The sequence below is a fragment of the Larus michahellis genome, chromosome Z (genome assembly GCF_964199755.1).
Source record: "Larus michahellis chromosome Z, bLarMic1.1, whole genome shotgun sequence".
NCBI lineage: Eukaryota > Metazoa > Chordata > Aves > Charadriiformes > Laridae > Larus > Larus michahellis.
In genome coordinates this window covers 38,355,808-38,380,698 of record NC_133930.1, presented here as the reverse complement: position 1 = coordinate 38,380,698, position 24,891 = coordinate 38,355,808, and the positions used below count along the sequence as shown (strand labels likewise).

The 24,891-nt window shown below is 37.7% G+C and overlaps 1 protein-coding gene across 6 annotated transcripts in view; it reads left to right on the top strand.

The window, feature by feature from the left end:
• TRPM3 (transient receptor potential cation channel subfamily M member 3) overlaps positions 1-24,891 on the top strand; it is a 421,669-nt gene that overhangs the window by 253,967 nt on the left and 142,811 nt on the right. For all 6 annotated transcript variants that reach the window (XM_074569357.1, XM_074569355.1, XM_074569361.1 and 3 more), the window contains exons 2-3: positions 23,435-23,514; positions 24,437-24,641. In XM_074569357.1, the coding sequence (XP_074425458.1) occupies positions 23,435-23,514; positions 24,437-24,641 (285 nt within the window). The remainder of the gene's footprint in view (positions 1-23,434; positions 23,515-24,436; positions 24,642-24,891) is intronic.

Here is a 24,891-nt window from a genome sequence, read left to right as displayed (position 1 = left end):
TGAACATTGGTAGGTTTATATCTACACAAAGAAGGGTTAACTCACAAAACTTAAGTATTTAAAAACCTGCAAGTTACTGGATTTAAGTACAGTGTAACTACAGATAAAACTTAGAAGTGATAAAAGTTAAATGAATGATAGCAGAGTTGATTATAATTATGGAGTGAGGGCATGTACATTTATTTAATCATTTCTTGCCTTTGAAAAGGTTCAGATTAAACTAAACTCCATCACACTACTGGGGGAATTGTTCTTTCTCCATTGTGAAGTAAGAGAGAAGTTGAATTTATGGATAATAATAAGAGAGAAATCTGCATAAAGCTTGCTTTAAAGTATACCATGGGACACATGGTTTGTTATTAAAAACTCATAGCTGATCTTATTTTTCTACGATAATTGCACAGAGAAAATGCATAACAAAACCATAAATGAGCTTCCAAATGACCATTCAAAATCTTCTCTGACTCAGTTGGAAAGCTTAAAACAGTGGCAAGAGGTATCCAGCATTAGGTAACTTTCTGGTGGCAGCTGAGAAAGGAACGAGGAAAGAGAATCACTTCCAAAGGCAGCTGCCAAAGAGAGAGTGGAAGAGGTTTCACGGTTGTGATGTTCACTGTCCTCTGCAACACAAAATTATTCCCACTGAAACAGCAGCTGTGGAGTGGGTGGGAACTGTGATTTCCTGTGGAAAGGTTTAAAAGAAAATACAGGATTTGTTTGCTTTGCTTTCCAGAGATGAGCTCCATCCCACCTTAGCAGAAAGGTATTCTGTGGAATGCTCTGCTTTTGAGCTTTGAGCCAAAAGATTTTTCCTCTGAAAGATCCTTCTGGCACATTTACTAATTTGGCTGTTTTTCGGGTATTGGAAACAAGGCATTTTCTAAGTCATACATATGTGTATAGGGCCACCATTGAGTTTAGCCCAGAACTCTCACGAGTAGTATCTATTCTGTAGTAACACAACTAACCTTTTCTCAAGCTGTGGTCACAGGGAAAGTCTGCTTGATGGTGGTCTCCAGAAATGCCAGTACCGGATCTTTCCTTTGTTTTGGTGTCCTCAGCTCTGTTAGCTAAAACGTTAATATTACAATATGTGCTTTGTGGTAAAAAACTTCAAGACGTCATCAAAAAGATAAACCGGGAACAAATTGTTCTCATTGCAAATGTTACATTACAGAATAACAAGTCTGTTGGGCATATTTCTTTGTAAAATATCCTCTTTTCCTCCTTGTTTCTTTATGCTTTCCCACAACATTTGAATGGCTTTTACAGTAGAAGTCTAATGAAACTTCTAATGAGGAAGCTTTAGGGGAAATGGAGTAATAACAATCTGAATGAAATATTCAGAAACTTGAGATATATTGTGATGGTTTTCAAATACAGTGCTGTCCTTTCATTTTTTATTCTGCATTGTGGTTATTTAAGTCTTGCAAATTTTTTTCCCCTGTAAAAAATAGTTTTCATATCTTTTATCTAGCTAGCTATCTGCATATGAAGGTAATGTGCTAATGAAGGCTGGGTTACCATACAGAAGAAGGCAATACTCAACATTCTTCTGTAAGTTGAGAGAAAGATATTTAAAGCAAAGAGCAGCTCTACTCTGAGCCTGTAGCTTCCGGATTTTAAACTTACTGGAGTCCTATGGCCATGGAGTTCTCAGAAGTACCTTAGCTTTCTAGTTTGTATGATATAAACTTAAGAAATCCAAGTTTATGTCATAGAATCCAGCTATCTGTGCAGAAAATAAAGGCTAAACTGAAGAATACTGTGAACTATATTTCCGAAGTATCATAGCTGCTATTTACATACTCTTCATTTGGATAAGCAAACTGTCCAAGCAGCATTCTGAGTCATAAAAATTGCAATTTAGTGAAAAAAGTCATATAAAATTCCAGAGGCTTGATGAAGCGTCCTCACAAGAGAATAACGCAGAGATGCGCTTTTTTCATAGGCAGAGCTTGTGCTTCTGAGGCTTACAGTGTGATGTTCATTGATGCAAGTTTCTGATTCTTCCTTACCTTAAGCCTTTTGCAGGCATGGAGAAACATAAAATACTGACACTTGGGACAATCGGTGGGGAACTCTTGTGGGGGAGCATTTAGGCTTCTTCCTTTTGATGAAAGACCTAGCTTTCAGGGGTTGATCTGAAATGTTTGCTTTAAAAAAATACTTCACCTAGAGTCATGGTGCAGAATTATCCACAAAGTACCACTCACATTTTGGCTTCTGTCTTCTTGGTAGAATCATTGGTGTCTGAATTTAATCCTGAACGTTTCCTTTGCTAGGAGGTCTTTGACAATTATAACATGCAGATGAGCAATTAATGAATGGTAGGAGGTTTGCAAGATGTTGCTGTGTGTAGATGCTTACTGTACCTCAGCGATTAATTCTCTGGCAATACCTTTAAAGTGTGAACTCTAGGGAACAGGAGATCTATATTGGATTTGTTTAAGAAATGTGAAGTTTCCAACAAGTGTACTCCTACGGAGTCAGTGAACCATTGGCTTTGTAAGACAAGGTCTTACAAAGAAAACTGCCCAGTAACATACTGACTTACCAACCTGACTGGCAGAAATATCATGGCAGGGCTGCTGTCGGGACTCCTGGCTGCGCCCAGGTGATGGCTCAAGGATAAGTCTGCCACAGAAGCTTGAGTCACCTTCATCATCATTGTCCCCACAACCAGCAGGAGCAAAGAAAAGCCGATCTCAGAGATCTCCCTCAGATCTCTTTTCTTTACTGTCAGTGTTGGTTTGGGGCTGCTGATCTGAAGCGCCAATTCTAACACAGAAGTCTGTGCCTTTGGAGCTGCGACCTTCCCATACTCTGAATGAGTCCTTGTGTTTTCTCCTTGCATAATTAATAAGTGCCAAGAGCACTTTAAATCCTCAGAGATTGAGTGTTTCTATATCTTTTTCTTTTTTCCCTTTTGAAAAGGTGTAAAATTACTGAGGAAACATAATAGAGCAACGGAAGAGAGGAGCATTCCCAGTTGTGTTATGGTGCAGTCCTTTGGGTTGCTAAGAAATCAGACTTCCCTCCACAGCAGCACCCACTCTGGCTTGACCTGTCAGTCCCGTCTGCAGGCTTTTCAAGCAGATGTGGCTGATTTGAGACTTGTTCATGCTGTGAATCTGTGAGTTTCAGCAGATTGAATAAGATGAACCACGCTCACTTTTTGTTGTAGTATGTCCTGCTGCAGATCCTCTCCTGGAGATGAAGTAACAGACATATTAGCACTGTTAACTCTACATTATTACATATGAGTGTTGCCTGGAGTGACCCAAGGAAGCTCCATTAGAGAGCACTAAATTCAAAAACCAAAGCCTGATATATACTAGCGTTTCTAGGATTGAGATAAAATCAGAGAAGTTCAGGGACAAATTCATCTCTGCATTTCATTGATGCTATACTACTGATTTCAGTGGCTCTGGCTGTCAGAAACTAAAAGTAAAGTTTGGCCAAATGCAGTCTTCACGTAATGTCACTTCAAAAGATAGAACTGAACTTCAGATACCGCCGAGTTTCCCTCTGAAATTCTCTTAAGTCATTTCTACTGCAATGTTTATTTCCTACTCTACTGTCTGGTGAAAAATAGTACAAAATTCCTAGTACAACTTTTTTTATTATTATTTTTAGTTATACTTGGTGTGAAATGTCTCGTTTATGGAATATAGACTAAACTGTTCTTAGAGTAAACAATGAATCTCTATTCTGGTAAACCTACCTTGCCATAACAAGGTTACTTAATTTTGAATTATTTTGGATATGGAAAACATAGCAGAGTTTAACAACAGCAATAGTAATAAATCAAGTGTACTTATTCATTTTTTCTCCAAGTTGGCAATGAACAGCTTTCACCCCGACCAGAATCCCACTGTGCTGCAGACAGTATGGTTGTATAGAATATATCTGTTGTACGCAGCCACCACAGCAACCTTACTCCACTCTTAGCAGTTTGCAAAGCTAGCGAGAGCTCTGTGTTAAAAGAGCAATAAGAGGTATCCCTGTAAGACTCTGAACTGAGCCTTTCTTCACTGTCCCTTTTAGATTAGCAGGAATTCTTCTGCTGGGCGAAAACGGGAGCCGTTTTGTTATCACATCTCTCTCATAGAAGCAAAGGTATTTTTTCCAGGTGTTTTAGATACAGTTGCTTTTGGTGAGTTACTTTCTTTCCTTTAACCCTCTTTTCCAAGTCTTACTAAGAATTAGTTTTTTTTTCTTTCAAAGATTTTCCAGTGTAAATCAGTCACAGACTAAAACACACAGTATATTAAAATTCACATGACCTATTATTTTTAATTGAATTCAAAATTATCATTCCGTAAGAAGTCAACAGTGATAAATAATGGGGCAGACATCTTCATTTACAATCCAAGATTTTCTAAATAATCTTTTAAAAAATTAGTCTTCAATGCCTCACTGTCACACCTTAATGAATCACTGACTGCAGTGGGTACAGGATTATTCCTTAAGATTTTATAAACTTTCTTAATATTGCTGTTCAACTGAGAATAAAGTTGTCAGGTAAAAAACTATTTACAGAAACTCTTAGGAAAATTATTAAACTTAATATAAGAATTAAAAATGTTCCAGCACATATTTTTTTCAGGTTTTTCTTTTCTGATCAGAGAAAACAGTGCCAGATTTTAGTCACATATTTGGTAAGAAATTCTTGATAGTGGCCTTACTTTATTCTTTCCAAAAATTGAACGAATCCAAGAGCGTGGTGTTGGATCAACTTAGTCTCTGACTTTGCTGAACCATAGGCATCTCTGTAAGTTAGAAAACTGCCGGTTTAAAATACACAGGCTAAAAGCCCGATAGTAATGTCACACTCAGTAGCCCAGTAGAAGAGGTGATTATTTCATTCAGTGTTATTTTTTTTGTGAGAGAGCAACAAATTAAAACAACTAATCCACTTCACTGAACAATATTTAGCAGAGCTCAGAGGCTTCAATTAACCACAGTTTAATAAAGGTACTAATCTGTATTAAATGAAATCCTTCAAGGGCTCACATTGAAACAATGCGTAAGTAGTAATCACCAAGTCCTGATAGAGGGGCCTGCTGGGGCAGATAGCTGGAATGTGCTGTGTAATCAAATTCCAGGAGATTTAAACCCAACAAAAAAAGATAAATTGCCCAAGCCATTTTTAAGTAATAGGTGTTTGCGTGGGTTTTTCCCCCCCCGTCACAAGACTTTAATACCAGCATATTCAAAGCTGCATATTCTAAAAAAAAAAATAAAATTACATTAAGATCCTTAATTCAAAGTCAAGTCAAAACAAGAAAGTAATTTAAAGCTACTTACATGCCCTCCCTGTGAATGACCCCCATCACACAACTTTGCAAATAGTAAGACTAAGCTCCTCAACTGTTTTTTTTCCATCTCTGTAATGAGTATTTACTAAACTCAGAAGCTCTAATTAGCTGCAATTTCTGTGTTTAATTCCTTCCAGAATCCTCTGGAACATTGCAAGCTGCACTCAACATACAGTGCTGAGAGCAGAAGTTATTTTTATTCTCAGTTATATGTATATTTGTGAGTATGTAGTATTCAATAACCTTGTAGAGTTCAACATGGTTAATATTAGCACTGTATTGTCTTTTAATAGACAATATTTGATTTCTATTAATTTAATGAAAGGCCCATACCACCTTGCCTTCAAAAGCATTTTCAGCACAAGGAATAGTGGTCTTCAGCCGTGGTTGTGTTCTGATTTCTGTTGCTGCAGATCTTAGTGCAAGTCTCATAGCAGGCAGAAGTGAAAAGAACCTTAAAAAAACACAACCCAAAAAACCAACCGAATTGCCTATTAGAAATGTTCACATCAATCACTTTGTGTCTAGAGACTCAAAAATCTAACTTTGTGATGAGTGGATGAACAGACTGCCAATTTTGTTTGTCCTGTCTGACCCCTCAGCAGCACTGAACTCCACCCTAATCTTTGGGGGGTTGCAGGGGGGAAATTGTACTTCCCATACCAGTGGCATTAATGTTTTACACTACATGGTCTAAGCTATGTCTTACGTCACAGCTCCACTTTCTCTTGTATACCTTTCCAAGTAAATATAGTCAGCTGTGACTAGCCAGACAGACCAGCTGGTAGCCCAAGTCATAGCAACACTTATTTCCTTGACCCTATAGCTTGCAGCTGAGGTCAAGGCTGGTTTAAGGAAGTCTAATAGCCTTTATAAGGGAGAAGGAAGAGGGGATGGATAGCCTATAGAAAATATTTCAATACTTCACAGAAAGTCGTTCCACAAACTGTGTCTGTTGAAATTAAAATATTTTACTAGGTACGGGAGGAAAAACAGAGGATAACGTCTACCAAAAAGTAGAGACAGCTCTCTTCTTCCTGTCTTCATGTTCAAATGTCTTCACCGTGGCTTGCCAGGCTGTTTCCCATAATGGTGAAAAAGTTGTAAACTTAATCCTCTGCAGGTGGATATCATCCATCAACAAACTTTGCAACAACTATTCATTTCAAATTTAGGGGGAGAAAGAGATATGAGGCTTAATCCCAGAGAGTGGGGTCATTGAGTGATGAAGGTTCACAACATTTTGCCCATGAGTCAGAGTCTCTTCCCAAGGCTACACCTAGTGTGTTCATGCTTGCTGTTTATTTCCAGATTAGTGTAATGGAGAGCCCTCGCCCCAATTGTGTTTTATGCCTATACGTGTATATATACAGTTGCAAGAATTGTTGCATGTAAGGAGCCATGCAACGGCAGTATCGTTTTCTTGTTGAGACCATTTGTGGCAGGTGGTAGATGAAACTAGTACACAGAATTAGATAATTGTTGTGGCTAAAAGCACAAAGAAGTATCGTAGCAATGTGAAAGCACAGGCCTTGTTTTCCTCATTGCTAGGGTCCAGTCCTTCAAATTTGCCGAAGTCATGACACTGTGTGTTGCCCACACAGAAGAATTTGCAGGATTTGGGATTTAATGAGGCCCACACAGGTTCACTATAAAATTGTAATCCTAATATTAATTCAAGGATTAGAAACGAAACTGTTGGACTGGCTTAATAGTCTTGTTAAGCAAAGGCCAGAATAGGCTGAAAGAAGGCCTTCCAGTAAAGCTTTCAAACATCAAGCAAAGTTAAATCCATAAATTAAAATAGGATGGAAAATCCAGTGAAATATTTGCTATTATGTATAATGTAGGTCACAATTATGTGTTGATACACATCATGGTTATTATGCTTAAATTCTGATATAGATGACCTTTAAATTTATTTATTACACAAGAATTTAAAATGAAATCCTGCTTGAGTTTTTATATCATGTCTTTGGCTTGAGGAACTCAGCAGATTGAACCAAGTTTCAAACTTCCCGAGACTAAGACACTAGCTGATTTTTTTCAGCAGTCCTTTTAAAGTATGACCTTCTGTTCAGATCAAACAAGAAACACTAGAAGCACCTATTTAATTTATATTTCCTGTGATTTTCTTATTTTCTTAGTGATTTAATAAGAAATTCTGTCTCAAAGCTATTCTTTTCCTTATACTTTGACCCTGAATAAAAGTCATGAAACTTTATAGCATCATACTTGGTGATTGTTTCTTTGTTATTAAAGAATACTATGTGTTTACTTCCATTAAAGCCACATGTTTAGGACTAAACATTAGGGAGAAAATAGGAATAATGTAATCATGTGTACAAAAGGAAAAGCCTTGCTAAAACTTTTATTGCACACATCTTGGGAAAATGTGTGTGCTTTTACAGTCATTCTGGAGTCACAGGACAGTCGGAATAACAATGACATTGAATATAACTGATTATTCTTGAGTTCCTTTCCCAATTAAGAAAGCACATGCCAAGGAACAACCTGTGAAATTTCACATTTCCACAGGGAAAAAGACAAATAATTATTGTACACATGAACCTATATAACAAAAAATATCTTGCATCATGCACTTACCTACAATTGGGCTCAAAATTTAAGTGATAGAATTAGGCACTTTTTAATTCTCCATTTTCAGAATGTTATAGGGCTCTTGTATTAGATAGTCTGCTTTCATCTGAAAGGGGGAAAGAGTTGATAGCACTAGTCACAGTGATCTTTATTTGTTAATTGAAGTTGAATCAGTATAGACTGTTGACAGTAAGAAGGAAAAAGCAATGTTTCATCCCCAAGGAGAGTAAAGGAGCAGTGATCAACACTGGAGCATACAACCTGGATGAAAAATATCGTAGTGTAATCTTCAAGTTCTCAAGCATAGTTAAGATTCTAACTGAGTCAAAAATACTAGAAAGATAATGGAAATTCCTTGGCATAAAAAAGAAAAAAAACCTTGTCTCTTGACCCTGACAGACATGTGCATGGCATGGAATTCTTCTGGGCTAAATAAAATCAGAAAACTATAAATATGCTGCTAGTTTTTGCATAACTGATTTTTGCACTGATGCAGCAATGTAGTCACAAAATATTTTTTCTGAACCTTTTAAAAAAATAATATTGAATTACATAATGCTATATATGTTTTGTAAAGATTATAGCTAAAAACAGAGTGACAAAATCTTTGTAGTTCTACGAAGGACTATCTAACTATTACAGATCTGCTGAACTATGACATTTTAAATATGCAGCTTGCATCATTACACAATTACACACGCTTTCCCCGTGACAGCATTGTATGTTCAAAGCCTAAGTGAAGTACATAAAAACAGTTTCGTGTACTGTTCACAGTATCTAAATCAGGGTTTATCTGACAGTGTTTCAAATTGATCATTCACTCCAGTAGCTTCATACATGCTGATATTCTCTAGATGTTTCCAACTTCTTCACTTATAGTTATGCAAATATGCTGAAGGTGTTACAATAAAACCGTGTTTTTATAAGGAAAAAGTGTCTATAAGGTATTCCGATACACCTGATTAATTCAGGAATGTAATAATTACATTATGCTTTAGTTGTGTTTTTCTTAGTTATTTATTCCTGGACTGAAACATTGCATTAGGTGTACAATTGAAACTTGGATGTCATTTTTCAGGAAACTCAAATGTCAACAATCTCTGAGTACTTAACAGAAAAAAATAAAACTATGTTAACTATACAGCTAGCCCTAGATTATGATAATGCCTAAATATTATAATGCCAAAATCCTTAGGAAATAGAATCCTATAATGCCAAACTTTGTAGAAGTTTTTCTAAAAGAAATGTAACTGTTACTGCAGGGAGCAAGTTTGCTTTCTCAGAAACAGGTCTATAAGAGCCACACTTTGGATTTGCTATGTGTTTGCTAGAGCAACTGGCCGCAAAATGTTTTTAATGAATAAAAGATTTTTCTGCCTACTGCCCTCCCCAACAATAAAAGCAACTAAAGGTTGCATGGAAGAAGATCTATCAGGCAGCACAGGACTTACTCTGATATTTTCCATTGCGTTGTATCAGGCAAGGCAGGGAAGAAAGGCCTGAACTTGTAAGAGAGGAATAGCTGTTCATGCGGTGGTATGGACAGACCCAAACCTTCTAAAACGGGGTTTTGGGCGAAAGAGCTGCTGAACTCCTGGCTGCAGGAGTCACTGCAGTGGCCGGAAGGCTGCTCTCTCTTCCCCTGCCCACCTCAGTGGTGCTTCCAGCTTCTTCCTGGAAGTGTGTCTTCTCTCTTTGTTCTGACCAGACGTGGGCAGGTAGAAGCAACAAAAGTGAAAAGAAAGCATTTACCTTTTGTAACGCATTATATGTCTGAATGCCCTCCCATTCCTGCTTAGTGCAAGCATCAGAGTAATAGCTGTGACTTGGATGTAAGCTCTCAAGCTTAAAAACTTGTCTTTACTTCCTCCATCCACTTTCATGTTTGGTGAAAGGCAACTGTGATTCAAAGTCAAAATATGCATTTTGACCTAATCTGCTGAGAAATGTTTTCATTAGCTCTATTTGTTATCACTACCAAGGCTTGCTAGCATTTTCCTCAGTTTGGTTTCAAATTTTATGTCACTGGCATAGTTTACTAAGTTCTTCCCTTTATTTAAGAGTTAGATAAAGTAGTGCATTTTGTTTCAGCTCAACATATCACTGAAATCAAAGGTCACAACAGATCACATAACAAAAAGTGACATCTGAAACAAAAAAAATATTGCAGCTGTTCTCTTTAATGCCGTTTGAATGGTAAATTCAAGTGCAATATTGTCATAACTTCATTCAGAATATGTTCTCCATCTCCTTGCAAGAAGGTATATAAACAAGCTAATGTTGAAAGCACTGTTATCAATGCCACAATTTGGCCATCAGACTCTAAATGATACATGGGCCTTGACACATGCCTGAAACGTGCATCTCAGTTATTTGATGTTTCCTAGGGCAGAAATCAGTAAAATCTGCTGCGTAAAGTACTGGGAAATGAAAATTAAGAAACACAGGTTACAGAACAGACTACATATATATAGGACCTGCGCCCTTTAGTACCCAAGTTTTGTATGACAAAGTTGGTGAGTAGCCTGGGAGGGTACCCCTCCTACCTTCCAGCACACTCTGCACATGCCAATGAATCTGACACGAAGATAGTTACAAGAATAGCTTAGAGATCCTGTCTGAAGTTTTATCAAAATCTGGGGACAAAGCTCTCTATCTGACATGATGTGTTTAGAGCCCGGAACCCATGTTTCACTCCCATATTTTGGCGTGGTTGATGCTCTAAATGGTTTCCAATACCAGTGCTGATTGTGGATTTCCGTGCATGGAGGGTGCAGTGATCATCTCTTCTCTGGCTGTACAGGATTTTGTGTGATATCCAGGAAAATCTTTTAAAAAGTGAATAACTTCTGTTGGTAATATCTCATCACAGTGGAGGACATGCCTTGCAGCTGTGCTGGAAAGAGAAAGTCCATATGTTCTGCCATATTGTTCTCCAGACTGGAGCAGGATTAAGTTAGTGCCAGTGTTCAGTGAATTAGAGTAAACCACATTTTATTGGTGATTGCTGTCCCATAATGGTTTCTCTGAAAGTCTGTGCTTAGTGTTGGTGTCATTTCAGCCCTCTGGGGATATCTGCTGTGCACTAGAGTTTTGGACTCTTAACGTGATTCAAGAAGTGTGTTTTCAGCCTCTGGTGTCCGTTCATATACCTAAAGACTTTTCTTTTTCATTTTTTCTAACCAGGGCTGTACATAAAAGGTGAAGAAACTGCAAAATTGCTTTCACATTGACAGTTTCATCATGCCAGGTTTCCATTTTAAAAAAAAAGCTATGTTAATAAGTTTTGTGGCTATTGAAAATTTTCGCCTTTTTTTCTTCAATAGTGGAAGTGATTGATGCGAGTCCTCTGTCTGTCTTTGGAGTGTTACTATGTCCTGTTTTGTGAACTAGTCATCCATAACTACTGCTTCCACATTCTTCTGTCTCTCTCCATCCCAGTAGAGATCACTTGATTTAGCAGCAGTTTGCAATTTTATACAATGAACTAAGGAAATCTTCACAAATGGTGTCTTTACAAAGTTGCTAACAGAGACATTTGAAAAAATAGGCATGGAACTTTCATTATTAGTGAAAAAAAGGAGGGGAAAAGATGGGCCTGTTTGGGTCAGTCACCTACTATGAGCAAGTTTCTTTCAATTTATACTTTGGCATTCTAATGTAATTTTGTTGTCTCACCAGTTTCTAATTATTTCTTAATGTGTTAAAAATTTAGTCATTTGATCTGTCCTTGCATTTTCTGAAATGTGTCTTTCTTTGCAGAAATCTCTGCTCTGCTACTTCTGCAGTGGAGGTCCACTACTCTACAGAGTTGTACTTTAAGACAAAACAGAGAAACTTGGACAGTCTCAGTTTATGTCTAACAACCTTGAATATCTCAAAAAATGTCACATTAGTCCAGCATATCTCATAGCAAATTTACAGGACTGGTTTTGTTTTCTTTTTAAAATGCAGACCATATAAATAAATTTCCCTTAGAGAATGCAAAAAACATGAGTGTCAGCCTGAAATATTGCCATAATGTTTTGTTCCTGCTTCATATGAGATGTTGGTATATCAGATTGGCCTATGTACAAAGAATAAGTATATTAACAAGTTTCTCTGTGCCTGTAAAAAGCTACAGCTATGAAGATGGAAGACAGAATATCTGCTTCCAGTTCTCTCATGGTTTCAGCTAAAGTCCACTTAAAATTATTAGTCCAAGGAGGTAATAGGATTAAGACTGTGTCATTAAATCTTCCTATGTGATTTGAAACCGGTTCAATTTTTTCTAAGTTAATAATGCAAATTGCCTATCTGCTTAATGATGTGACATAATCAGAAGTCATAACATGTTTTATTCCAATATATGCAACTTGGGCAGTATGATTATCAGCAGAAGAAATCACAATGCTGTTAGTTTATTCCATATCAGACAACTGACTTTATCAGATCTGAATAATAAGGCCTCATATAATTCAAAATCACATAGTACCAAAATGCCAACAAAAAACAGAGGTACGAATTCCCCCTTATGAAACAGGAAACCTAAGAAGCACCACAGCTACACCAGACTGTGCTACCGGGGTGAGAGATGCTTCTCCTTGGACATTTTTGTCCTGTGTCTATTTTGTGATGGTGTTTGTGCAGGGAGATGGGTGGCTGTTCCTCCTGCCAGGATCCTGATTGTTAGTCCCTCATTCTGTGCCAAGCAAAATGGAAGAGGGGAGTTATCAGCAGGACAATGCAGAGGAGGCAGCATCTTTCATGCCCTTGGTTTGGTGAATGAAGGTGGTTTCAAACAGGGTGGCACATAGAAGGAGACTCCTAAATGCAAGGAGTCTCCAGGAGAAGAAAGGGAGGAGATGGTGAAGAAGCACGAAGGGGTGTAGAAAGGGAAAAGGATGTTGTCTTGCCCAAAAGAAGCATCCTCTGATGTATTGCCTTCTGGGTGTTTCAATGGATGAACTGAATTTTTCCCTTCTTCATCTAAGGCAAGCCTCCCTTCTTCTGCAACTGGGAAAAATATGAATTTGACTCAACAGAAGAGGAGGGAGACAAAAGAGCTGATCAGCAATGTTGTTTCGTCTCTTATAACCAGCTCTTCTCTTGTTCCACTTCTCCAAAATGGTGTCTGGAGGAAGGCTAGAGGGCGGTGGAACCGAGACCTCAACAAGGCATCCTAGCAAAGAATGCCTGTGGGGCTGCATTATGCAGGGGGCTCAAGAGGGACTTGTGAATAATTGCAGGGATGGAAGATCAGATGGAATGTGAACAGTGGCATGTAATTGGTCCATATGAGTGTTTAGGCTTGAGGAACATCTGGAATCCCCATTCCTTTAGGCCATTTCATACAATTACGTACAATTTAATTTTAATTGGTTCATCAACTCAGCACCCACACAGTGTCTAGCAAAACCACCTCACTCTACTGAAATAGCAGACAACGTTATAGCTGTCATACATTTGTGGGGTAGAATGAGCAATTTAGAAATCAACTAGTTCAGGCCAAAGTTAAATTCAGTGCAAAACTCCCATGTGTGCATTTTAACCTCACAATTTTTTATTAGGGAGAAATGAGATCTGTCTTAATGTGAAGGCTATTTCCTTTTCTTAATTTAAGGAGTTAGGAATAATGCTACAATTTTTTAGAAGCCAAAACCAAGTTTACTGATTTAAAAGATATATAGTCTGCCAGCACTGAATGACAGAAAAAGTTTCCGGTATATTCTACTTTTCAGTTATGTATGTGCACCTCTAGACTTCTGTGATATCACCTTTCATTATGATTTGCTAGGCTACGTTTGACGTAAATTAGAACATCATATAGGTGTATTGCTGTTATGTCAGGTTTTGATTAAAACAGCTTGATTTTGATAGCAGTTTTTTACTATTAATATTATAAATTCTTTACTGCATTGGAGTGAAATATTGGGGTTATGTTAGATACTTCCGTGAAAGCGTTACCACAGTGCTCAGCAGTGGTGGTTGAGAAAGTAAAATCATTTTTTAATAGGAATTATTATGAAAGGAATAGATACCAAAACAGTGAATGTCTGCTGGCCACAATAGCCATCTATAATTTACCTTTGGTGCAGAGTTCTGTTTCCTCACAGGGGAAGGATAAAATTTACTGGAAAAGGTTTGGAGAAGGGCAGCAAGGATGATAAAAGGTAACAAACAGTTTCTATGTGAAGAAATACTTGGTAAGTGGTTAATCTGGGCGGAGGGGGGTGGAAATTAACAATGTATCTTGAAAATACATAGACATTCATACTGGCTTGAAGAAGACGAATGGGAATTGACTATTGACTGCCTCTCTCAGTAATAAACATCGTGGGAAAATATGACGAGTCACATTCAAAACAAACAAGGAACTGATTTCCCCTGCAGCAGGGAGAAGGTTGTTAAGGATGCTGAAAGTTTGCATGAAATCAGCACACAAGTTTGCCTAGGAAAGCCCATGGAGGGTTACAGGACACGTAGAAATCACAACAACGCAGGAAGTCTATGAGCAGAAAATAGTTGCTAGCTGAGAAACTATTAGGAAAAAGCATTATATATATTTGATGTGTTTCTTCTTTTCTCTAGCACCTATTTGTGGCACTTGCAGAGACAGGATAGTGGGCTAGATGCACCCATTATCTGATTAAGAAGGGCTTGCTTGCCAGAAAAGATTTACTTATTTAAACAACTTTAACCTTATAGCAGATTTGCTGAAATCAAAAATATTTCTCTAAAGAAATATTGTGAATGAAGTCTATGGGCTTAATTCTTCCCCTCATATGTCAGTATTCACAAGAAGGAAACGGGAAATTTTGAAAGTGTTCTTCACAATATATCCTTCATTTTAATAAGCTGTTATTTAAAATTTTCCCTTTGCACTTCTACTGATCTTGAGGGGGTCTGTAGGAGCCTTGATGTCCACACCAATTTTTGGATCTAATCATTTTCCCTCATTCTTTTTGAAATGTCAGTTAATCTTTCCAGTTAATTTATCAGTAGCACAGATAATAACGACTGGTCTCAAATGCTTTGTCTGTATAATGTTTTGAACATATATAAAGGATAAATGCAAATTTGCATAGCAGCATTAACAGAGACATAATTTTCATTTCCGTTAGCTTGCAGAAAGAAAAATGTCATATACAATGCTTAAAATTATAAACTATTGAGTCAAAAGTCCCTGGTTATTTTTAAATTACTCTATTTCTTCTAAACACAATGTAAAAATTACATCTGGTAAACAATGCTAACAGATAAATTCTGTAACATACTGTAATAATAAATGACTGCATTCTATGCCCTCCTACTCTGTACTGAATACAGATTGATTCTCAAAACAATTCAACATTGTTCTTGGAACGATTCTCGTTATAAAGTGTTTGGGAAATCATTTAGAAGAAGAACAAAATGTACAAAAGTACAGCTCTAGTGGGTAAAGGCCTGATGGCCAACCTCTAAGATGCTACTAGTAATAAAGGTCTGTTAGAAAATGAAACGTTTTGGGACAGTCTAATGATCCCCATCTTAATGTCATGACATGTCAATTCCTAATGCTTCAAGCAAGACATAAAGATGCTTGTAGGGCTTATAATTGGACAACGCTGAAAGGATGGGTAGAAATTTGGCTTGAGCACACGTAGTGATAAGGTTATATTTAAGCATCGCCATTCTTTGTACTAATCTAGCTACAGTAGTTTTCAGATGCAGGGTCTTTACCCAGAGACAGCAGGATTTGTAAAAGTGCCCATTTGATTAAGGAACACTAATCGCATCAGCTTGCAATAGCAGTGATGCAGTTCAACTAACAGATGCTCCTGGAAATCCTATCTGTAATTTCCTTTCGTAAAACTCCATTGCCTGTCCAGCTGCTCTGCCCCACTGCAAGGCAGAGAAAGGCTTTTAACAACACCTCTCTTGCCCAAATGAAACCTGTCTTACAACCTGGTTACTTGTTGGAAATAAACAAAGTTGGGAAGCAGAGGGTTAGAACTGCCCCCAGTTCTGCTCTGCCACTGAAATTGCAGGTTTCTAAAATTGTCACTCTTGGTGCCCTTTTTAAAATAATGTTAATTCAGAGGTCAGCAGTTAAGCATCTCAGCTACGTAACATGTTAAAATCTGCCGGAATTTATCTTCCTGAAAAATTTCTATTCTTGATTAATTTTTAATATTTGCTCTCCTCTTTTATGAGGCATCAGTACTGAACTAACCAGCTAACTGCTGTTTGAGAGTTTGTTTCATTAACAGTGAGCTGGGTTGAAAATCATAGAATCATAGAATGGTTAGAGTTGGAAGGGACCCAAACATCACCTAGTTCCAACCCCCCTGCCATAGGCAGGGACACGTCCCACTAGACCAGGTTTCTCAAAGCCCCATCCATCCATACCTTCCAGGGAAGGGGCATCCACAACTTCTCTGGGCAGCCACCCTCACAGCAAAAAATTTCTTTCTGATATCTAATCTAAATCTACCCTTTTCCAGTTTGAAGCCATTACCCCTCATCCTATCACTGCATGCCCATGTAAAATGTCCGCCTCTAGCTTTCTTGAAGTGCCCTTTCAGGTACTGGAAGGCCACTATAAGGTCTCCTCGGAGCCTTCTCTTCTCCAGGCTGAACAACCCCAACTCTCTCAGCCTGTCCTCATAGGAGAGGTGCTCCAGCCCTTGGATCATCTTTGTGGCCCTCCTCTGGACCTGTTCCAACAAGTCGATGTCCTTCTTGTGCTGAGGACTCCAAAACTGGACACAGTACTCAGGGTGAGGTCTCACGAGAGCAAAAGTAGAAGGGAGCATTGCCTCCCTTGACCTGCTGGCCATGCTTCTTTTGATGCAGCCCAGGATGCAGTTGGCCTTCTGGCTGCAAGCATGCAAAATGTAAATAGTGTTTATGTTTGTAGCATTAAATGTGCAGCATCCACCTCTCTGAAAGCACTATTTTGCAATTGCACCATAATGAAAAAACAACTCTCTCTGCTTATTGACTGTGTCTATATTATACCTCAAAATACAGGAGTACCTATGGCACTGGTAGTTTCATTGCCAGGGTCATAACATTAACGCATCTTTGAATGAACTGTGGCAAAGACAGTTGTAATTTTCTGTAGCATCAGTGGCATATGCCAATGCTACCTAAGTCCCGATGTATGACACATCCTTCACAGTGCCACCAGGTGACATATGCCAATGAGCATAACTGTTGTTGCTTGTCTTGGTTTCTTAAGACGAGAGATGCGGCTTCTGCCCCAGGTTACTTTGCAAGCTGAAACCTGAATCCAGGAACAATCTCCAGAATCCTGTCAAGTCCAAGTACTGAAGTTTCACTTCAAAGTCAGATTTGGATTTTTACTCAGTTATCTCAATCATGTGAAATCTTTCCTCCCCTCATTCTCTCTCTGCCCTCTCAACCAAACCAAATCTCCATGTATTAAAATGCAGGCACTCCTCTCACTGACTCCCCAGTTATATTCTTTACCGTATTGTGCTGTTTACTAGCTGCTCTCTTGACCCTGGAATTTTCTCCACTTTTGCCGTTCTCCACAGACCATCTTTGGTCTGATCCTGTGCTAAAGAGATCTCAGAAGTTGTGCACATGGTCTCTGTTGCTCTGAACTGTGTGGTAGAGAAATCTCACAGGTTGTAGCTTTGCTGGAACACAGTGTGTGTATATATGCATACACAATTCATATATACATTACATACAAAATAGTTGTATTTATTTTACACAGAAAACTCAGGGAACCAAAAGAGAAAACAAATCCCATGTATTAACTAGCCTAGCAGAACCTTCTTGACATGTGTGATGGTATAAGAAGTTTAGAAGTTGATGTGTATGCTTAGCCTTGCCCATCCTGGGACCACCAGAGCTAACGTACATGCAGAACAGTTTAGTGCTTGTGTATTCAACAGTGCCAAGGGTGGACAGAGTGTTTTCCATGCATTAGATGCAGCCTTATTGAAAAGGAAAGGAGGGTAGGTATGCATATGTAGGAGTAGAGAGGAATTCATCCAAACTTGGGGCGGGGAAGGGTGTTGCGTGAAAAAGGGCCAAGCAGTTTTGGCAGAAGATAAACCCCGTTGTGTTCTGACACTCCTCACCGAGGTGGGAGGCTAGGTGCGCTAGGTTTAAATTCTCAGTGATGCCCAATTCAGCACTATCAGTCCAATCGCGTTTAATATGTATTAAACTATTACGATTTGGATACACTAATAGTGGACTGCACCTTCAGTCTAGTCGTGCTCATGAACTAGCACGGCCACTCTTGAGTCTTTGGTTGTGTTCAGTGAGAAACCGAAACAACCAGCTACTTAAACAGTGCAGTTTATTTAAACAACAGCTATATAGGTTCTTAGGATCGTCGGTGATAAATACGCTGTCTGCAAATCACGTGTAAATGAAGATATTGTTAAGTATACAAAACGCGCAGCAAAGTTATGAACAATACAGCCTGGCTATAAAGGTAGGAGAGAGATTCTCCAGAGAAATTTCTGAGTTCCTCGAGGAAACACTCGGTATAGTCTAAGTCTTACCCGAAGGCGTCCCTGTGGTGGGGAAGAAAGGCTCAGCCCGTCGGCTGGTCCCGGGAGTCAGTGATGGAGTTCTCCTGACTTGTTCGCGATGGTGTCTTCCCCGATATCCCCCCTCTCTCGGGCTATTTTTATACTATTTTGTTATCTTCAAAGTGGAGTTTGAGTGACTGTAGTCATTAATACTTTTATTACGATTGGTGTACTCAAGGAGGAGTGGTGGCACCTTGGGGGCGGGTAGCCTCCATGATGGAGGTGTGTTTTGGTACATTGTAATGAGCAAAGTTTGCACAAAGGACAGCATTTCATCAACATTTGACAAAATGTTGGCTTGGGTAGCGAGTAGGCCGCTTATCTGTTCCATAGTACCATCTTGTTCCCATATCTGCTATTCGTCACAAGGGAAGGCCACGGAACAATCACATTCCGTTCCATCCCTCGTGTAGTTTCGCAAACAACCTTGTACAGGGAATCACAGATGCTGCATTCTTCGTGTGCCAGCTGCAGCTGTATTCTACCTCAGAAGCCTCTTGATTTTATGACTTTCCTTAATGTGTGAACAATGCTGTACTTTTGTAGTCTTGGCCAATTTAGTAATTATTCCACAGAGGCGGACAACACTAAAACTATTTTATATTTGGAAAATTATTGAAGTAAATAATTGAATGCATATCATTGCCATGTACTGAAGAAATCTAAGTGTTGTTCATATGAAAAGGTTGTTAGTGTTGACAACAAGAGGGTACAGTAAAGAAGTAGTCCGCAAATTTGTAAATATTTAAGTTGTGTTTTAAGTTATTAACTTTTAATTAAGCTGAAAACAATGCAGTTGCTTGTCTCGGAAAGACAAAGGTTTATATTTATGACTTTCTGAATACAGTACAGCAACTATGGTGAAAAAGAGTGACAAACTCCAGCCTCTCTGGACAAATGCCATTGTTGATTAATTGCAATATATTTTGACTGTGTATAGATTTCTCACAGTTACCCAATAAACACACTGGTTTCATTCTTCAGAGATTAACAATCTCTCTTGTGTGCTCAGGTTCTTTCTAGTTTAGTACACTGTTTCTTTTGAAGGATTTGTTTTCCTGGGTTGAACTTAAGAACTCAGAGCACCTTATCACGCTTTCACAAGCCCAGGAAAGAAGAGGGGGGAAAAAAGCCCGTCAAGGCTTGTGCCAGTTAAATCCAAGGTTTCAGGGGATTTGTTTTTCTTTTGGCGTCAGATTAGATGTTCAAACCAAGTGTTGGTGTGGGGCTGCAGATCAGTGTCCACCGAACCCTTAACGAGGCTAATCCCACAGCGGCGCATTCCAAGCAGCTCATGGGTGCAAGGGCTTCACTCTCTGTCACGTCTCTGCGCTGCGGACGGGCTGAGTGCCTTGCTCTGGGCGCGGTCGAAAGTGTGCTGTTAGCGATGACCAGCAGCAGAGAAACGTGGGCAGCAGAGTTTGCTCCGGGACAGACTTAAACGCCAAGTTTGACGCTCAGGTAAAGAAGAGGGAGAAAAAAATGCTCTTGGTGGGATTTTGCAGCTAGGTTAATAAAGAGAGAAACTTAACCTAGAGATCTAAGCTCTGAGTAAACTAAATTCAAGTATAAGTATGGCATGTGCTTTAGGAATTCACTGTGGACTTTAGATTGTCTTATGAGTTAATACTGAAGGAGTGTTTATGAAATTAAAGAAAGAGAAGACAAGCTTCTTGTTCTGCTATTCTTAAAAATAGTTTGCTGTACTTTTCTAAACTTTTTACTACTTTATTAATTCACATTATAAACAAGAGTTTAATGCAGACTGTTTTGTTATGAATGTGTTGATTTCCTCAAGTTATTCTAATTTTGTTATGAAGACTCTACGGCAAGTAACATAATTTCTTATACCTCTGAACCTTGTACTTCTTTGCAACTGACCTCTGTCACAGAAAGACAACAGGCATGGAGCAATGAAACCCGATGCTTCCTTTTTAATTTGGAAGGACGAGGAATTATGAAATGAGTAAATTGGGTATTTTGGCATTATGACTCTGTCAGGTAGGATAGTATATTGTTTGAGATCAAAAAGCTGGAAAGTCTTTTTTCCAGATATGAAAGAAGGACTTTTTAAATCAGACTATTTGCAATATTACATTTGAAGAAGTATGATAAAAATTCAAATGCAAATTATTATTGTATTTAACATAGCTGTGTTTCTTCTCTACTTGCAAAGACAGTATTAAAAATAGTACGGAAACAAATTTTAGATGTCAGTTTCTTGGTTTGTGAAAGCCTGCTTGTATACCTAAAGAAAGTTTTCAGTGAGGTACCTGTTATGGCACCTTTTTGTATTGTATCTTGAGGCTTAGAGAAATTGAATTAGTGGCCATCTTTAGAAAAGATACGTTAGGTCTATGTAGTAAGTAAGTTCACCAAGGTAAATTGTTTGCAGAAAATTATGAAAAATTTATGAAACTTAATAGAGGTTATTTTTAGTAAGTTTTGGCAACATGAATGATAATCATATGCTATGTAAGTTCTGCAGTAGGGGCTGATTTTGGATCTCAGGAAGAAAAGTTGGTTTATAAAAGCTTTCCATGCTTTCCAGAGGAGACAGAGTATATTGCAGGCATGTATTTAGTGTTAAAACAAACAAGCATGGGGGTAAAAACTGGAATTATTCTATAAATGTTCCTTTTTTGTCAAAAGTTTACTGTATCTATATGTACAACAAAGGGGATTCATAAATCTGCAGCTTCTTATTAGTGTGTGTCTTCTTAAGGCAATATAGAAAGCTTGTGTACTCTCAGAGCTCGAAGGGGAGAAATTTCAAGAATGTGTGGTCCGTACAGTAAAGTATGTGGTTTCAGTGTTAGCATTGAAATATCTGAATAATAATTGCAACTTCCTTTCTTTTTCTACAACACTCAACAAAAAAAAAAAACCCTAATTTTCCACATAGTTTAGCTTCTGCAGTAAGTTCTGCAGTAAGAGGACCAAATGAAGTTCATGAAGTTCACTCTGGATGCCTTGACGGTTCTAGAAAGTTACTTTATAAAAAGCCTTTCTTTCCCTGAAAAGGGAAATTACTCAATGATCCACTAGACTTCTAAGCTGATTTAACTCTATAATATACAATGTTGTGGTGATGATGATGATTATTGCCTGCATCATAGGTTTGTAAGCATTCAGAAGTTGTCATAAATTAGAACTTCAAGGTAATCTCTCCTACATAAAGCAAAACTTTTTCAGATTTTTCAGGTTTTCTATTTAACTGTCCTCTGCTTAAATATGAAACAAACCTTGCTCCACATTCGTTAATATATTAATTTTCTGTTTGCTACAGTAAGGAAGAACAATCAAATACAGTTCCATTTAATGTTTTTAATAGACTTTTCTTTTTCCTACTGTAAAAGTCATGTTAGAGTGTCTGCCCTTTCTACGAAATATGAAGTCTAGCAGATTTTTCAAATAAAAATGCAACTAGAGAAAAGATAAAATATTGTTACGTAATGCGTGTGACTACAACATCCAGTAAGGGATTATCTTCTGTGAAAAAGGCAAAATAATAACTTTTTATGTACTGAGAGTGATAAGTAATGAATATAGCTAGAAATTCTTATTATAGTACTTCACAGTTTTATACTAGTGACATTCAATGACTCCAAGAAATTTCCACAGTTCACAATGATTTTCAAAATCTGGTTTCTGGATTTAAATTAAAAAAACAGGATGCAGATTGAGTTGACAAAAACGTAACATTAGATAGTTAGTAAGGTAATATTAGTTAGTAAAGGTAATAGTTAGGTATGTTACTATCTAACCTTACATGGTAAAAGGTAACATTAGTTAGTTAGGCTATGTTATAAAGGCAATTTCATATTTTCTTTTTTTATAGAGGCAAGATGCTCAGACTTCCTTTAAGTATTCTAAAGCTCATTTTACATTACTTAATTCTCAGTTAACTTTGTCATAGTTCATAGTTTATAGTTCTGTTTATGCTGCACAATTAAGTAGGTAATTTTTCGGTTACATACATTTTATGTAATTTATCTGTTTGAAATGAAATTTTAAAGGAAAATTTGAACTTATCTCCTTATTAAATTAAATAATTTAATTATGTCTGGGGGGAATCTTTTAGAAAGTTTCCCAGAATTCATATTATATGGAGTGAGGACTACTAGATAATTAAAAAGATTTCAGAACTCAGGAAGTCTCTTGTTTGTTGTTTTGATTTTTCTGTCTTTCCTGCCCATCTCTCTTTCTTTAAAAAAAAATCTCTTGTGTATCTGAAAATTAAGACTACACTGAGGAAAATTATTTGCTTCCCTGCAAATATCTGGGGGAAGATCTTGAGTGTTACGAACAGGCATATCTTCATTGAACTCAGTCACTTTTAGAGGTTACATCAGCTGGTCATCTGACTCCTAATGTATCAAAGTTTTTTGTGTCTCATTTCAGTAACAGATTTTCTTTTTTTTCTTTTCTTTCATTAAGTTGTCCACATATGAAAGTGTATTTTCTGGCTCCATGTTAAACAGCACTCTCAGTACTTGTATAAAAAGATTGCATTGGTATCATGGTGTTATAAGTTTTATCATGAGATGTTTATTTTGTAGGTTCTGAGATTTTTTTTATTATTGCTGACTTAGTTGTATCACTAAAATGGAAATAGGTTTTTTCAAAATTATTTTTAATGATTAGGTGTTTTATTTCTCTACCACGCAGATAGCTTTACAGTTTGAAATAATCCTTCTCCAGTGATTCTTGCTATGAGAATATAGATGACAGCATCAAAGTCATCTGGCTGATGAATATGAAAACAATTGTAAAAGCTTGTGTCGGGTACTCAGCTCTAGAAGAGAACAATAGTTCTAATGGAAAATGTTTGCTCTGTGCAAAATTTGCACTGTGTATCTGCAAAGTCAGTGAAGTTTTCTTTTATGTTTGAAGTTTCTCTTCAGTTGTACTGTAAGTTGTGTTTAATAAGAGACAGAGCTCACGGCATTTTGTTTCTCTTTTTAGGCACAGAAATCATGGATAGAAAGAGCATTTTACAAGAGAGAATGTGTTCATATCATACCCAGCACCAAAGACCCCCATAGGTAATTGCATGATACTTGTATGAAAAATGGAAGTCAATTACAAGAAAATGTCTATATATGTGTGTGCATACATATTTATATGGATATAAATAGTTTGTAAAGACTTATTTGATTAGAACGTGGTCGAATTACATCTGGAGTGATGGATTCCTATGGGCACTACTTGTTGACATTTCAAAATTTATTTCATCCAAATAAAAGATAAATTAAATGTGGATGAGCACCTATCTTCTATTTCCTTATCTTCTTAGTTCAATATTCAGTGCCTTGAATATTTACCTAAATTGGATGTATGACACACAATACTGTCAAAAGAAAATAATTACAGTGAACTAAAATATGTACTAGTCCATGCAGAAGCTGATTGTTTGGCCTGTTGTCATCTGAAGACATACTTAGAACAAAGCATGATTTTATTGAAATATCACAGAATCATAGAATTGTAGAATAATTGGGTTTGAAGGGACCTTTAAAGGTCATCTAGTCCAACCCCCCTGCAATGAGCAGGGACTTTTTCAACTAGATCAGGTTGCTCAGAGCCCCATCCAACCTGACCTTGAATGTTTCCAGAGATGGGGCATTTACCACCTCTCTGTGAAACCTGTTGCAGTGTTCCACCACCTTCATTGTAAAAAATTTCTTCCTCATATCTAGTCTAAATCTACCCTCTTTTAGTTTAAGACCAACAGGCCCTGCTAATATATAGGGGAGTCCAAAGGAAACAACATCATAGGGAAAAAAGGTAATATCTGTACTATGTTGTTTCCACAACTAGAGGCCTCAGATAGCAGGAAAGTGGTCAGCAGAGTTGAAAAAGGGTTTGGTTTTTTTTGAAGATTTGTAGGCCATTTAAGATAGTTTTTTTCCCTGTTCACTTTATAGATGCACGTGACTCAAGTTTTCTGTTTGTTTAATGTCATAGGTGTTGCTGTGGGCGTCTAATAGGTCAACATGTTGGACTGACTCCAAGCATCTCCGTTATTCAGAATGAGAAAAATGAAAGCAGGCTTACTCGCAATGACATCCAGTCGGAGAAGTGGTCCATCAGCAAGCACACGCAGCTCAGCCCGACGGACGCTTTTGGAACCATTGAGTTCCAAGGAGGGGGCCACTCCAATAAAGCCATGGTAACCATGTTTTTCTCTTAGATAAATAATGCTTCTAGCTCAAAAAAAGGCATTCACAAAGAATAAATAGCATTCTTTCTTAACTTCATTTTAAAGTGTTATTTAGTGTAAGACAGTACCATATGTTTTTATGTATCATGTGCCAAAGAATTGGTGAACAGAATTAACTGTAAAAGCTGGAGTGCTGCATAGGAGGTGCTACCTTTATGAAGACTGAAGACATGCTAATGTGCTGCTATCTCAATTTTCT